This window comes from Oncorhynchus mykiss, chromosome 6 (assembly GCF_013265735.2).
Source record: "Oncorhynchus mykiss isolate Arlee chromosome 6, USDA_OmykA_1.1, whole genome shotgun sequence".
NCBI lineage: Eukaryota > Metazoa > Chordata > Actinopteri > Salmoniformes > Salmonidae > Oncorhynchus > Oncorhynchus mykiss.
Window position 1 is genome coordinate 93,951,821 of NC_048570.1, and position 17,057 is coordinate 93,968,877.

At 44.2% G+C, this 17,057-nt stretch overlaps 1 protein-coding gene across 1 annotated transcript in view; it reads left to right on the top strand.

The window, feature by feature from the left end:
* Nucleotides 1–17,057, top strand: part of LOC110519138 (tumor protein p53-inducible protein 11-like) — a 107,699-nt gene that overhangs the window by 44,094 nt on the left and 46,548 nt on the right. The window contains exon 2 of the mRNA XM_036981634.1: nucleotides 9,748–9,910. Coding sequence (XP_036837529.1) covers nucleotides 9,782–9,910 — 129 coding nt within the window. The 5' untranslated portion in view covers nucleotides 9,748–9,781. The remainder of the gene's footprint in view (nucleotides 1–9,747; nucleotides 9,911–17,057) is intronic.

Sequence of the window (17,057 nt, forward strand, 5' to 3'; positions counted from 1 at the left end):
TCTATGTAGTACTGTGGAATAGAGTTCCATGTAGTCATGTCTCTATGTGGTACTGTGGAATAGAGTTCCATGTAGTCATGACTCTATGTGGTACTGTGGAATAGAGTTCCATGTAGTCATGGCTCTATGTAGTACTGTGGAATAGAGTTCCATGTAGTCATGTCTCTATGTAGTACTGTGGAATAGAGTTCCATGTAGTCATGGCTCTATGTAGTACTGTGGAATAGAGTTCCATGTAGTCATGACTCTATGTGGTACTGTGGAATAGAGTTCCATGTAGTCATGTCTCTATGTAGTACTGTGGAATAGAGTTCCATGTAGTCATGGCTCTATGTAGTACTGTGGAATAGAGTTCCATGTAGTCATGGCTCTATGTAGTACTGTGGAATAGAGTTCCATGTAGTCATGGCTCTATGTAGTACTGTGGAATAGAGTTCCATGTAGTCATGGCTCTATGTAGTACTGTGGAATAGAGTTCCATGTAGTCATGGCTCTATGTAGTACTGTGGAATAGAGTTCCATGTAGTCATGGCTCTATGTAGTACTGTGCCAATTGTAATTTTTTACAATTTGTAGCAGCTGACTGAACAGTAGTCCAGGTGTGACAAAACTAGAGCCTGTAAGACCTGCCTTGTTGATAGTGCTGTTTATAAAAGGCAGAGCAGCGCTTTATTATGGACAGACTTCTCCCCATTTCAGTTACTGTTGTATCAGTATGTTTTGACCAAGACAGTTTACAATCCAGGGTTACTCCAAGCAGTTTAGTCACCTCAACTTGCTCAATTTCCACATTATTTATTACAAGAGTTAGGGTTTAGGGTTTAGTGAATGATTTGTCCCAAATACAACGCTTTTAGTTTTTAGAAATATTTAGGACTAACTTCTTCCTTGCAACCAATTTGCATGCATAGACACACTGGCTTTACCTAAGTCATTAGTAAAGATTTTAAAAACTAAGGGGCCTAGACAGCTGCCCTGGGGAATTCCTGATTCTACCAGGATTATGTTGTAGAGGCTTCCATTAAAGAACACCCTCTGTGTTCTGTTAGACCGGTAACTCTTTATCCACATTATAGCAGAGGGTGTAAAGCCATGACACATACGTTTGTGGCGGAATCTGCACGGAGCCTTCACCGTGCACTGCCACTTTAAGAGCGCATGAGCAGTAAGGAAGGAGAAAATAAAGAGAGCTCGTTCAGCTCTTTGGGGGGGGGGCTCTTTGGTGGCGCGACAGTTTGATTGTGTGTGCTGTGCTGCAGAAGTTTTGTTTGTTTTCAGCGTGTGGAGTTTATAGAGTGTTTAACTCAATCATCGGTGTAATCGCTCTAGGTCGTGGTTGTTTTCGTTTGGGACCGCGCCCGTTATGGATCGCATGGATTAGTAGCAACATTGTTGCGAAGCTTTAACATACAAACCAACAAACCATCGGACAGTCAGACAGTACACCTGCACGCCTGAAGACCACAGCTAAGATCTCTCTTTCTCTTTTTCTCTTCCCTCTATCGTTCCAGTGCTTTACCCTGCCACAGACTCTCTATTTTTCCAATGCACTTCCTATTGAAGTTCATTAGAGCTGGACTATTATTGCCCTGCCAGAAGTATTTGGACATTTCAGTTAAAAGGGAGGTTGCTTGCAAGTTGTGTATTGTTATGTGAACTGTATTGAGGTGTACTAATGACATGTGGCCGAGAAGACTGTGGACATTTTTAAGGCCTTTGTTGTGTCGATGAACACCCCCCACATTCATACCCTCTGCACTCATCCACTAGAAAATAATACAGATTATTGCAAATCCTATGTTGATGACTGGGTTCGTTCTTGTATGAAGTTGCTGTTGAATTGCTCTGCCATTATTAGTATTAGTATTATTGTATGAGGTAATCTTGTTGGGGTTACCCCTGTGCTGTGATGTGGGTTTTAAATGGTGTGTATTATTTTTTCTCTCCACTGGCTATCTGGTAAACAGGCTACACTCTAGGCAGTCTCTTCTGCTGATGTGTGTGGGTCTGGTAGTGGTTCTCTCTAGTCTACTCTTTTCCTTTCGGCATGGTTAATACCTGCCTGGCGCCCGAACAAAAGCTTTCTTTACCCCTTTCCTTCAGCAGACTATGATCCATAATGTCATAAGCCACAGTAAAATGTCTAACAAGACAGTCCCCACAATCTTCTTGTCATCAATTTCTCTCAGCCAATCAGTGATTTGTGTAAGTGCTGTGCTTGTTGAATGTCCTTCCCTTTAAGCGTGCTGAAAGTCTGTTGTCAATTTGTTTACAGTAAAATAGCATTGTATTTGGTCAAGCACCATGTTTTTTCCTAATGTTTACTAAGGGTTGGTAACTGGCTGATTTGTTGGCTATTTGAGCCAGTAAAATGGCTTTACTATTCTTAGGTAGGGGAATAACTTTAGCTTCCCTCCAGGCCTGAGGGCATACACTTTCTAATAGGCATAGATTGAAGAAGCTATGGCAAATAGGAGTGGCGACATCGTCATGCAGCATACAGGAGACCTACTGAGATGAAAAATGACATACTGAGATGTGATATAAAGTGGTATATCTGGAGCCCTGGCTAGCCTCTCCATCTAAAAACCCATTGATTTAAGTTAGGTAGAGGGGCAGGAGACTTTCTAAGCAAGACATTCAGAGTGAAAATGCATTAGTTTTGTTAAAAAATAAATTCACAGTGAAAATGCATTGTTAATGGATCATATTAATGGACCAAATATTCATATGCCAAACCCATTAGGCCGAAGTGTGGAACTGTGTGGCAACTCTTCTATCACACTCACTGTAGTCAATCCCTGGATTCAGCAGTGCTCCTGTGTAGCTTTGTTGGTAAGCGCGAGGCGTTAGCCAGGTCAGGGTCGTGGGTTTGATTCCGTCTGGGGTCACATGGACTGAATGGATAAAGGCATCAAGGCCAGGGTCGTGGGTTTGATTCACTTCACCCAGAAAGATGCCTCTTCAGTCAGTCATACGTTTATGAGATGTCATTGGTCCCAGATTTCACTCTGTTTCAAGAGGAGATTCACCTGCAGTCCCTCTTTCCCTCCTCTTCCTCACCCCCTTCCCCTACCTCCTTCCCCTCCCTTTCTGCCTCCCTCCCCTCCTTACCTCCCTCCCCTCCCTCTCTGCCTCCTACCCCTCCCTTTCTGCCTCCCCTCCCCTCCCTACCTCCTTCCCCTCCCTCTCTGTCTCCTTCCCTTCTCTCCCTACCTCCCTTCCTCTCTGCCTTCCAACCTCCCTACCTGCAGCTAGTGTTTATAATCAGGTGTGGGTGTGTGGGGTGGTATCCAGATGTTCCTGCTCTCATACCCGCTGCGCCACTCGGGAGGCCAAGGTGCGTTGGACGGCTCAACACTAACATGCGTTTAGATGGGCATTATTAATATGCTTCTGTTCTAAACCAGTGGCTGGTGTACTAAACCAGTGGCTGGTGTACTAAACCAGTGGCTGGTGTACTAAACCAGTGGCTGTGTACTAAACCAGTGGCTGTGTACTAAACCAGTGGCTTGTGTACTAAACCAGTGGCTGTGTTCCAAATAGCACCCTTTTCTCTTTATAGTGCACTGCATTGGATAATGGCAGTTTAGTTTTATAGGTGATATGGTGCTATTTGGGATACAAGCTATTGCAGCCTTCTATTTTCCATACAGTATGGCTGGGTGGTAGTGGCTATACGTCACACTGCTGAACCAACTAATGGCAGTCTGTTTACAGTCTGTGTACATGGTACGTCCCAACTGGGCCCCTATATAGTGCACTACTTCTGACCTGAGTCCTATTAGGCCCTGGTCAAAATTAGTGCACTATATAGGGAATAGGGCGCCATATGGGACTCCTTCACAGCCATTAGGTCAATATATTGTCCCATTCTGAGAGTCCACATGGATCCTCTTTAGGTGTAATGATCCATGGACTAACAGCCATTTCCCTGATGGATCAATCATTTCACTAAAGACCCCAGTGTTAGTAGTTACTACAGCAAAGAGGGGAGGGGGGGGGGGGGGGGGGGGGTGGGTCAGAGGGTACAAGGGGGTCATGGTGTATTGGGGGGGGGGGGGGGGGGGGGAGATCAGGGAGGAAAGAGGGTACGGGGGGGGGCAGGGAGGAATGAGGGTACGGGGGGGGGGCAGGGAGGAAAGAGGGTACGGGGGGGTGGGACAGGGAGGATAGAGGGTACATGAGGGACAGGGAGGATAGAGGGTACATGGGGGTCAGGGAGGAAATAGGGTACATGGGGGTCAGGGAGGAAAGAGGGTACGGAGGACAGGAACGAGTGCTGCGTTCCCTTTTTTTCCTTGGTTGTGGTTGCTTGGTAACGGGCAGTCCCACTGCCATTGGCACCTTGACCCGGAGTAAACAGGTTGGCAGTAATCTGGTCATTAACCTCCTGCTGCTGTTTAAACACGGCTGCCGACCCAGGAAGTCTGACTGAAGTCGGTCAGATGAACTTCTGGAAAACATCAGGACCATAACGACGTCTTCCTGTATGAAAAACGAATACTAAAACAACAGCTATACTAAATTATACTAAGAAGAGAAAAACATTTAGATTTTTTTTAGGCCTAATCTTTAATGTGTCAAATCCTCTGTTCCCAAGCCACACACACATACCGCCCTCGACACCATGGCAACTACTGTTTCCGCTCAGCTGAAAGGTCAGCGTTGATCTGGGTGGATTCAGGGACATGCATATTGCATGGGCTCTCTGTGTGTGTGTGTGTGTGTGTGTGTGTGTGTGTGTGTGTTCTAAATGAAACCAGGCAGGGGAACCAGTATTTGGAGCGTGACCAGAGGCTTGTTCTCGTATGTGTTCAGGGTTGAAAAGACACAGAGCCTAAAGGGCAGGTTTACTCTGAGTAATCTAGAAACGTCTCCTAGAAGAAAGAAGAAACACTCCTTTCATCATTCACGGTACAATCTAATTACATTTTGGAATTACAACAGTTTCCATAACCATTCAAGCAACTCCATGCACTTGAAACCTTTTTTAAAAATCCTTCCTTCGTCTCGTTGAGAAGCAGTTCAAGGTTGGTTTACAATCCATTTACCTCAGGCCCACTCTCGTAAACATCCCCCAGTCTCCAAAAAGACTTTCCCCATTGATAATGGTACTGAACATTTACCTCAGGCCCACTCTCGTAAACATCCCCCAGTCTCCAAAAAGACTTTCCCCATTGATAATGGTACTGAACATTTACCTCAGGCCCACTCTCGTAAACATCCCCCAGTCTCCAAAAAGACTTTCCCCATCGGTAATAGTACTGAACATTTACCTCAGGCCCACTCTCGTAAACATCCCCCAGTCTCCAAAAATACTTTCCCCATCGGTAATAGTACTGAACATTTACCTCAGGCCCACTCTCATAAACATCCCCCAGTCTCCAAAAATACTTTCCCCATCGGTAATAGTACTGAACATTTACCTCAGGCCCACTCTCGTAAACATCCCCCAGTCTCCAAAAAGACTTTCCCCATCGGTAATAGTACTGAACATTTACCTCAGGCCCACTCTCGTAAACATCCCCCAGTCTCCAAAAATACTTTCCCCATCGGTAATAGTACTGAACATTTACCTCAGGCCCACTCTCATAAACATCCCCCAGTCTCCAAAAAGACTTTCCCCATCGGTAATAGTACTGAACATTTACCTCAGGCCCACTCTCGTAAACATCCCCCAGTCTCCAAAAAGACTTTCCCCATCGGTAATAGTACTGAACATTTACCTCAGGCCCACTCTCATAAACATCCCCCAGTCTCCAAAAAGACTTTCCCCATCGGTAATAGTACTGAACATTTACCTCAGGCCCACTCTCGTAAACATCCCCCAGTCTCCAAAAATACTTTCCCCATCGGTAATAGTACTGAACATTTACCTCAGGCCCACTCTCGTAAACATCCCCCAGTCTCCAAAAATACTTTCCCCATCGGTAATAGTACTGAACATTTACCTCAGGCCCACTCTCGTAAACATCCCCCAGTCTCAAAAAAAGACTTTCCCGATCGGTAATAGTACTGAACATTTACCTCAGGCCCACTCTCATAAACATCCCCCAGTCTCCAAAAAGACTTTCCCCATCGGTAATAGTACTGAACATTTACCTCAGGCCCACTCTCATAAACATCCCCCAGTCTCCAAAAATACTTTCCCCATCGGTAATGGTACTGAACATGGATTATTGAAATGAGAACTTTTCTTTAGTAAATACGAGCTTTGTTTTCCCTAATAACTACCCGTTGTCCTGATGGAGCGGCAGGGTAGCCTAGTGGTTAGAGCGTTGGACTAGTAACCGGAAGGTTGCAAGTTCAAACCCCCGAGCTGACAAGGTACAAATCTGTCGTTCTGCCCCTGATCAGACAGTTAACCCCACTGTTCCTAGGCCGTCATTGAAAATAAGAAATTTGTTCTTAACTAACTTGCCTAGTTAAATAAATAAATATCAAAATGTAAACATTTTACTCTAGTAAATACGTGCTTTGATTTCCCTAATAACTCCCTGCTGCCTACCACCTACCACATTATGCTGCTACCTGTTGTCCTGATGTAAACATTTACTTTAGTAAATACGAGCTTTGTTTTCCCTAATAACTCCATGGTAGTTATGCTGCTACCTGTTGTCCTGATGTAAACATTTTACTTTAGTAAATACAAGCTTTGTTTTCCCTAATAACTCCATGGTAGTTATGCTGCTACCTGTTGTTCTGATGTAAACACGGTGTTATTGGCTTTCCAGAGGGAATCTGATGACAGATGAGATGTCTCCAGCTGTAGATATGTGTTGTAGGTCCTCTGTTATTCTAGGAGTGGAAACAGGCTGATACTTGCTTTGTATGGAGACGGTTTGATGACAGAGAGAGATCAGACTGAAGCGTGAAACAACTCCTCTCTCTGGCTCTGTTTTACAGAAAGCACTGACACACACACAGCCTTATGTGGAGTTGGGTTGGGCTCTATTTAGGATTACACAGACAAACACTCCAGATTGATCCATTTCTCTCTGCACATAAATCCATGGTAGTATTATATAGAGGTCGACCGATTATGATTTTTCAACGCCGATACCGATTATTGGAGGACCCAAAAAAAAGCCGATAACCGATTAATCGGACGATTTTTATTTATTTTTAATAATGACAATTACAACAATACTGAATGAACACCTATTTTAACATAATATAATACATCAATAAAATCAATTTAGCCTCAAATAAATGATGAAACATGTTCAATTTGGTTTAAATAATGCAAAAACAAAGTGTTGGAGAAGAAAGTAAAAGTGCAATATGTGCCATGTAAGAAAGCTAACGTTTCAGTTCCTTGCTCAGAACATGAACATGAACAGAATATGAAAGCTCTTCAATATTCCCAGGTAAGAAGTTTTAGGTTGCAGTTATTATAGGAATTATAGGACTATTTCCCTCTATACCATTTGTATTTCATTAACCTTTGACTATTGGATGTTCTTATAGGCACTTTAGTATTGCCAGTGTAACAGTATAGCTTCCGTCCCTCTCCTCGGCCCTACCTGGGCTCGAACCAGGAACACATCGACAACAGCCACCCTTGAAGCATCGTTACCCATCGCCCCACAAAAGCTGCAGCCCTTGCAGAGCTAGGGGATCAACTACTCCGTCTCAGAGCGATTGATGTCACTGATTGGAAACGCTATTAGCGTGCACCCCGCTAACTAGCTAGCCATTTCACATCGGTTACACCAGCCTAATCTCGGGAGTTGATAGGCTGGAAGTCATAAACAGCTCAATGCTTGAAGCATTGCGAATAGCTGCTGGCAAACATACAAAAGTGCTGTTTGAATGAATGTTTACAGGCCTGCTGCTGCCTACCACCGCTCAGTCAGACTGCTCTATCAAATCATAGACTTAATTATACCATAATAACACACAGAAATACGAGCCTTTGGTCATTGATTCTTTCTGTGAAATACGGAACCGTTCCGTATTTTATCTAACGGGTGGCATCCCGATGTCTAAATATTGCTGTTACATTGTACAACCTTCAATGTTATGTCATAATTATATACAATTATGGCAAATTAATTACGGTCTTTGTCAGGAAGAAAAGGTGTTCACACAGTTCACAACGAACCAGGCGGCCCAAACTGCTGCATATACCCTGACTGCTTGCACGGAACGCAAGAGACATAACACAATTTCCCTAATTATAAGAAATTCATGTTAGCAGGCAATATTAACTGAATATTCTGGTTTAAAAATATATACAGCAAGCAAGGCAGGTGTTGAAGCACGTTGGCTAGGAAAAACTCCCTAGAAAGGCTAAAACCTAGCCTGGTTCCTCTCTAGGTTTCTTCCTATGTGGGGTGGCCAGTCCTCTTCTGGCTGTGCCGGGTGGAGATTACAACAGAGCATGGCAAAGATGTTCAAATGTTCATAAATGACCAGCATGGTCCAATAATAATAATCACAGGAGTTGTTGAGGGTGCAGCAAATCAGCACCTCAGTTGGCTTTTCATAGCCAATCATTAAGCGTATTTCTACCACTCCTGCTGTCTCTAGAGAGTTGAAAACAGCAGGTCTGGGGCAGGTCGCACGTCCGGTGAACAGGTCAGGATTCCATAGCCACAGGCAGAACAGTTGAAACTGGATCAGAAGCACGGCCAGGTGGACTGGGGACAGCAAGGAGTCATCATGCCAGGTAGTCCTGAGACATGAAAGAAAGAGAGAATTAGAGAGAGCATACTTAAATTCACACAGAACACCGGATAAGACAGGAGAAGTACTCCAGATATAACAAACTGACCCTAGCCCCCAGACACATAAACTACTGCAGCATAAATACTGGAGGCTGAGACAGGAGGAGTCAGGAGACACTGTGGCCCCATCCGATGATACCCCCGGACAGGGCCAAACAGGAAGGATATAACCCCACCCACTTTGCCAAAGCACAGCCCCCACGCCACTAGAGGGATATCTTCAACCACCAACTTACCATCCTGAGACAAGGCTGAGTATAGCCCACAAAGACCTCCGCCACGGCACAACCCAAGGGGGGGGCGCCAACCCAGACAGGAAGATCGCGTCAGTAACTCAAACCACTCAAGTGACGCACCCCTCCTAGGGATGGCATGAAAGAGCACCAGTAAGCCAGTGACTCAGCCCCTGTAATAGGGTTAGAGGCAGAGAATCCCAGTTGAGAGAGGGGAACCGGCCAGGCAGAGACAGCAAGGGTGGTTCGTTGCTCCAGAGCCTTTCCGTTCACCTTCTCACTCCTGGGCTAGACTACACTCAATCATATGACCCACTGAAGAGATGAGTCTTCAGTAGACTTAAAGGTTGAGACCGAGTTTGCATCTCTCACATGGGTATGCAGACCATTCCATAAAAATGGAGCTCTATAGGAGAAAGCCCTGCTTCCAGCCTGCGTCTTGTGACCGTAGTGTACGTGTAGGTATGTACGGCAGGACCAAATCAGAGAGATAGGTAGGAGCAAGCCCATGTAATGCTTTGTAGGTTAGCAGTAAAACCTTGAAATCAGCCCTTGCCTTAACAGGAAGCCAGTGTAGGGAGGCTAGCACTAGAGTAATATGATCACATTTTTTGGTTCTAGTCAGGATTCTAGCAGCCGTATTTAGCACTAACTGAAGTTTATTTAGTGCTTTATCCGGGTATCCAGAAAGTAGAGCATTGACCTAGAAGTAACAAAAGCATGGATTAATTTTTTCTGCATCATTTTTGGACAAAGTTTCTGATTTTTGTGTTTTTTAGGAGTCATAGGTCGTAACCGCCCCCCCTATCAGCTATGAGCAGCAAACCCCAACCCCCTCTGATGAAGAAACACAGCCAGACAGATCTGGTGAGCCGGCTGAAGACCAGGAAGATACTGGGCGTCGGAGGAGAGGACGATGACGGAGAGATACACAGGTCGAAGGTCAGTAGTATGCTGATTCTACAGGGCCTTCAGAAAGTATTCACACCCCATTTTCTTTTCCCACATTTTGTAGTGTTACAGCCTGAATTTAAAATGGATCAAATTTAGATTTTTTGGCAGGGCGTTGGGTCACTGGCCTACACACAATACCCCAGAATGTAAAAGTGTTATTATGTTTTTAGAAATATTTACGAATTAATAGAAAAATGAAAAGCTTAAATGCCTAAATAACTTCAGGAGTAAAAATATGCTTAACAAGTCACATAATAAGTTACATGGGACTCACTATGTAATAATAGTGTTTTTAACATGACAGTGTATCAATACACCCCAGTCACTACAGAGATACAGACGTCCTTCCTAACTCAGTGTATCAATACACCCCAGTCACTACAGAGTTACAGACGTCCTTCCTAACTCAGTTGCCGGAGAGGAAGGAAACTGCTCAGGTATTTCAACATGAAGCCAATGGTGACTTTAAAACAGTTAGAGTTTAATGGCTGTGATAGGAGAAAACTGAGGATGGATCAACAACATTGTAGTTACTCCACAATACTAACCAAATTGAGTGAAAAGAAGGAAGCCTGTACATAATAAAAATATTCCAAAACATGCATCCTGTTACTAAAGTAATACTGCAAAAAAATGTGGCAAAGAAATCAACGTTTTGTTCTGAATAAAATAGTGGTGGCTGCATCATGTAATGGGCATGCTTTTTGTTAAGGACTGGGGAGTTTTTCAGGATAAAAAAAAAAGAGAGTTGCTTACCAAGAAGACAGTGAATGTTTTCCTGAGTGACCAAGTTACAGTTTTCGCTTAAATCTACTTGAAAATCTACGATAAGATCTGAAAATGGTTGTCTAGCGATGATCAACAACCAATTTGACATTTGGCTTGAAGAATTTGAAAAAAAGAATGATGGGCAAATGTTGCACAAGCCAGGAGACTAAAAGGCTCACAGCTTTAATCTTTAAAAGCCAAAGGTGTTTCTAAAATTAATGTGCAAAAGATGTATAAAAAACGTGTTCACTTTGTTATTACTGGGTCTTCTGTGTGTAGATTAGTATAATACATATTTGTAGAAAGTATTATATTTTGAATTCATGCTGTAACACAATGTGAAATAAGTCAAAGGGTGTGGATACTTCCTGAAGGCAAACATTTTCTTTTCTTGGCGGTTGGCAACCAACTTTACGGTGCATTACTACAACCCACCTCAGTTCATCTTTCAATCACCCACGTGGAGATATGCTCCTAAAAACCAATGAGGAGAGGGGAGAGGCCGGACTTGCAGCGCGCAGACGCACCGCGAGCAGTGTGGGTGCAGTGATTTGAATAACGTGTTTTGCGACGCGAGCGGTGTGGTCTGCATGTTAGAGTCATAGCAGACATGGAGACTTGGTGTAGAATTCAATCCAGGGGCCTTGCTTGTAGAGACAGCCTTTGAAAGTGAATTTGATAGCATGGACACATGTTCATAGTGTCAACAGCAGACACAGCAGATGGCTCTCTGTGTACAGAGATGGCCTTTGATCAGGCTTCAAACACCTGACTCCATGTCACCTCACCTCTATCGCTGCACGTAAATACACTCTCTCTGTGTTTCTCTCCATTTCTCTCTGTGTTTCTCTCTCTCTGTTTCTCTCTGTTTTTCTCTCTCTCTGTTTATCTCCATCTCTCTCTCTCTCTCCATCTCTCTCTGTGTTTCTCTCTTTCTCTCCATCTCTCTCTCTCTGTTTCTCTCGGTTTTCTGTTTCTCTCTGTATTTCCATCTCTCTCTCTCTCTCTCGCTCTCCATCTCTCTCTGTGTTTCTCTATCTGTTTTCTGTTTCTCTCAATTCAATTCAATTCAATTTCAATTCAAGGGCTTTATTGGCATGGGAAACATGTGTTAACATTGCCAAAGCAAGTGAGGTAGACAACATACAAAGTGAAAATATAAAGTGAAAAACAACAAAAATTAACAGTAAACATTACACATACAGAGGTTTCAAAACAGTAAAGACATTACAAATGTCATATTATATATATATATACAGTGTTTTAACAATGTACAAATGGTTAAAGGACACAAGATAAAATAAATAAGCATAAATATGGGTTGTATTTACAATGGTGTGTGTTCTTCACTGGTTGCCCTTTTCTCGTGGCAACAGGTCACAAATCTTGCTGCTGTGATGGCACACTGTGGAATTTCACCCAGTAGATATGGGAGTTTTTCAAATTTGGATTTGTTTTCGAATTCTTTGTGGATCTGTGTAATCTGAGGGAAATATGTCTCTCTAATATGGTCATACATTGGGCAGGAGGTTAGGAAGTGCAGCTCAGTTTCCACCTCATTTTGTGGGCAGTGAGCACATAGCCTGTCTTCTCTTGAGAGCCATGTCTGCCTACGGCGGCCTTTCTCAATAGCAAGGCTATGCTCACTGAGTCTGTACATAGTCAAAGCTTTCCTTAATTTTGGGTCAGTCACAGTGGTCAGGTATTCTGCCGCTGTGTACTCTCTGTTTAGGGCCAAATAGCATTCTAGTTTGCTCTGTTTTTTTGTTAATTCTTTCCAATGTGTCAAGTAATTATCTTTTTGTTTTCTCATGATTTGGTTGGGTCTAATTGTGCTGTTGTCCTGGGGCTCTGTAGGGTGTGTTTGTGTTTGTGAACAGAGCCCCAGGACCAGCTTGCTTAGGGGACTCTTCTCCAGGTTCATCTCTCTGTAGGTGATGGCTTTGTTATGGAAGGTTTGTGAATCACTTCCTTTTAGGTGGTTGTAGAATTTAACGGCTCTTTTCTGGATTTTGATAATTAGTGGGTATCGGCCTAATTCTGCTCTGCATGCATTATTTGGTGTTCTACGTTGTACACGGAGGATATTTTTGCAGAATTCTGCGTGCAGAGTCTCAATTTGGTGTTTGTCCCATTTTGTGAAGTCTTGGTTGGTGAGCGGACCCCAGACCTCACAACCATAAAGGGCAATGGGCTCTATGACTGATTCAAGTATTTTTAGCCAAATCCTAATTGGTATGTTGAAATTTATGTTTCTTTTGATGGCATAGAATGCCCTTCTTGCCTTGTCTCTCAGATCGTTCACAGCTTTGTGGAAGTTACCTGTGGCGCTGATGTTTAGGCCAAGGTATGTATAGTTTTTTGTGTGCTCTAGGGCAACAGTGTCTAGATTGAATTTGTATTTGTGGTCCTGGTGACTGGACCTTTTTTGGAACACCATTATTTTGGTCTTACTGAGATTTACTGTCAGGGCCCAGGTCTGACAGAATCTGTGCATAAGATCTAGGTGCTGCTGTAGGCCCTCCTTGGTTGGTGACAGAAGCACCAGATCATCGGCAAACAGCAGACATTTGACTTCGGATTCTAGCAGGGGGAGGCCGGGTGCTGCAGACTTTTCTAGTGCCCGCGCCAATTCGTTGATATATATGTTGAAGAGGGTGGGGCTTAAACTGCATCCCTGTCTAACCCCACGACCCTGTGTGAAGAAATGTGTGTGTTTTTTGCCAATTTTAACCGCACACTTGTTGTTTGTGTACATGGATTTTATAATGTCGTATGTTTTACCCCCAACACCACTTTCCATCAGTTTGTATAGCAGACCCTCATGCCAGATTGAGTCGAAGGCTTTTTTGAAATCAACAAAGCATGAGAAGACTTTGCCTTTGTTTTGGTTTGTTTGGTTGTCAATTAGGGTGTGCAGGGTGAATACATGGTCTGTTGTACGGTAATTTGGTAAAAAGCCAATTTGACATTTGCTCAGTACATTGTTTTCATTGAGGAAATGTACGAGTCTGCTGTTAATAATAATGCAGAGGATTTTCCCAAGGTTACTGTTGACACATATTCCACGGTAGTTATTGGGGTCAAATTTGTCTCCACTTTTGTGGATTGGGGTGATCAGTCCTTGGTTCCAAATATTGGGGAAGATGCCAGAGCTAAGTATGATGTTAAAGAGTTTTAGTATAGCCAATTGGAATTTGTTGTCTGTATATTTGATCATTTCATTGAGGATACCATCAACACCACAGGCCTTTTTGGGTTGGAGGGTTTTTATTTTGTCCTGTAACTCATTCAATGTAATTGGATAATCCAGTGGGTTCTGGTAGTCTTTAATAGATGATTCTAAGATCTTTATTTGATCATGTATATGTTTTTGCTCTTTGTTCTTTGTTATAGAGCCAAAAAGATTGGAGAAGTGGTTTACCCATACATCTCCATTTTGGATAGATAATTCTTCTTGTTGTTGTTTGTTTAGTGTTTTCCAATTTTCCCAGAAGTGGTTAGAGTCTATGGATTCTTCAATTGCATTGAGCTGATTTCTGACATGCTGTTCCTTCTTTTTCCGTAGTGTATTTCTGTATTGTTTTAGTGATTCACCATAGTGAAGGCGTAGACTCAGGTTTTCCGGGTCTCTATGTTTTTGGTTGGACAGGTTTCTCAATTTCTTTCTTAGATTTTTGCATTCTTCATCAAACCATTTGTCATTATTGTTAATTTTCTTCGGTTTTCTATTTGAGATTTTTAGATTTGATAGGGAAGCTGAGAGGTCAAATATACTGTTAAGATTTTCTACTGCCAAGTTTACACCTTCACTATTACAGCGGAACGTTTTGTCCAGGAAATTGTCTAAAAGGGATTGAATTTGTTGTTGCCTAATTGTTTTTTGGTAGGTTTCCAAACTGCATTCCTTCCATCTATAGCATTTCTTAATGTTACTCAGTTCCTTTGGCTTTGATGCCTCATGATTGATTATTGCTCTGTTTAAGTAGACTGTGATTTTGCTGTGGTCTGATAGGGGTGTCAGTGGGCTGACTGTGAACGCTCTGAGAGACTCTGGGTTGAGGTCGGTGATAAAGTAGTCTACAGTACTACTGCCAAGAGATGAGCTATAGGTGTACCTACCATAGGAGTCCCCTCGAAGCCTACCGTTGACTATGTACATACCCAGCGTGCGACAGAGCTGCAGGAGTTGTGACCCGTTTTTGTTGGTTATGTTGTCATAGTTGTGCCTAGGGGGGCATATGTGGGAGGGAATGCTGTCACCTCCAGGCAGGTGTTTGTCCCCCTGTGTGCTTAGGGTGTCAGGTTCTTGTCCGGTTCTGGCATTTAGGTCGCCACAGACTAGTACATGTCCCTGGGCCTGGAAATGATTGATTTCCCCCTCCAGGATGGAGAAGCTGTCTTCATTAAAATATGGGGATTCTAGTGGGGGGATATAGGTAGCACACAGGAGGACATTTTTCTCTGTTAGGATAATTTCTTTTTGAATTTCTAGCCAAATGTAAAATGTTCCTGTTTTGATTAATTTAATGGAGTGAGTTAGGTCTGCTCTATACCAAATTAGCATACCCCCTGAGTCCCTTCCCTGTTTCACACCTGGTAGTTTGGTGGATGGGACTACCAGCTCTCTGTAACCTAGAGGGCAACCAGTGGGTCCGTCTCCTCTATACCAGGTTTCTTGCAGGATGACAATGTCTGTATTACCGATTTCTTTGGTGAAGTCCGGGTTTCTGCTCTTTAGGCCAAAGGCAGATGACCTCAGGCCTTGGATATTCCATGATAATATAGTGAAGGCTTTGTGTTCCATGAAGTGTCCAATGTTGTTGGTCGTGGTTTGGCCTCAGGCCAGTAAGTGTGAGCAGAGCCTGCTGAGCATCTGGTACATGCCATTGGCTTCGGCGAGTGTGAGAGTGGGGGTTGGGACTGTTTTCCCGCTCACTACCTGGGCGTATGTGTGGCTTCCATGTTGAGGCCCTCTTTGCGGGGGTGGGGTGCATGGGGTGGGCAGGAGTGGCATAGGTCTGACCTGGGTGGGCCTAAATGGGGTGTGGGCATGGTTGACGTGGGGGGGTGTTGATTGGTTGGGGTGGGGGTGTGGATGTGTCTGGGTGTACTGTGGTCTGGATGTAATTCCTCTTGGCGTGGGTCCTCTATGTGTAGGTCCAGGGGGGGGTCCTGCAGATCTGGGAGGGTGTCTCGCTGGTCTGGATGGGGTGTCTATTGATCTGTTGCTCCTGTGTGAAGTGTTGGGGATACGTTTGAGAGCGATGTCCTTTAGAGTTCGGGCAAAGGTGGGCACTGCTGCCTTGTAGAGGTGGACCTGGTCATAGAGGCTGTTCAAGTCCAGGGTGGAGTGGTGGGCCAGGAAAACGTTTGGTTTTGAGGCACAGTCACGGGAAATACTTGCATTTACCCGCTGTATTGTGGCAGGGTGGAAGTCTTTTCGTGGTAGCAGGGTGGAGATAACCACTTGTGCGTTGGGGAAAGTAGAAGAAGCCTTTTCAATCACTCTCTTCAGTGCTGTGGCCACTCTTTCCTGCAGTGCTCTCAGGTCGTTTGTGCCTGTGTGTATTATTATGTGGCTGGGTGAGCCTAGTTTGGCCTCAGACAGAAGGTCGAGGGCACGCTGGGTGTTTGGACACCAGAGTTTAGACACACTGTGTTTGGGAAAAAGTTTTTTTTCTTCTATATATTTCCCATTTGAGTCCATAAGTAGTACAATCTGTGTCTTGTGTTTGTCCTCAGTGGGTGTGGGGGGGTTGTCAAAAGGGCTATCAGGGTGGCTGACAGGGGGGGTGCTCAGAGGGGGTGAGAGCCTCTGGGCTTGGGGTTCTTCATTTGTCTGTTCTGCTGTGATTTCGACTCTATGGTCAGGGTCTGGTGTGGACTGTTCTGCTGTGGTGTCGACTCTATGTTCAGGGTCTGGTGTGGACTGTTCTGCTGTGGTGTCGAGACTTTTGTTGGGTGCTGAAGTGGGCTGTTCTGCTGGCTTCTCTGTGGGGGTGGCCACCTCTCTAGTGGGTTGTTCTCTGTCACACGCCGTCCCCATCAACTTCTCCTCCATCCCCCTCAACCTCTCCTCCACCAGCAGTCTGATACTCTCCTCTAGTGCTCTGTTCTGCTCCTCTTTCTCCTGTTGTATTTGTCTCACCACTGTCCAAAGTGCAGATATGTCTCTGTCCACCTCCAGCTCTCCGGGTCTGGTTAAGGGGCTGTTGTTGTGCTGGACTGTTGTCTGGGTCTGCGCTGACTGAAGTGTAATCACCTGCTGTTCCAGCTCCACCTGTCTTACCTCCAGCTGGGTGAATTTGTCCTTCATTTCAATGAGGGAGTGGTAATCTGTGCTGGGAGGTTGACTCTCCACTGG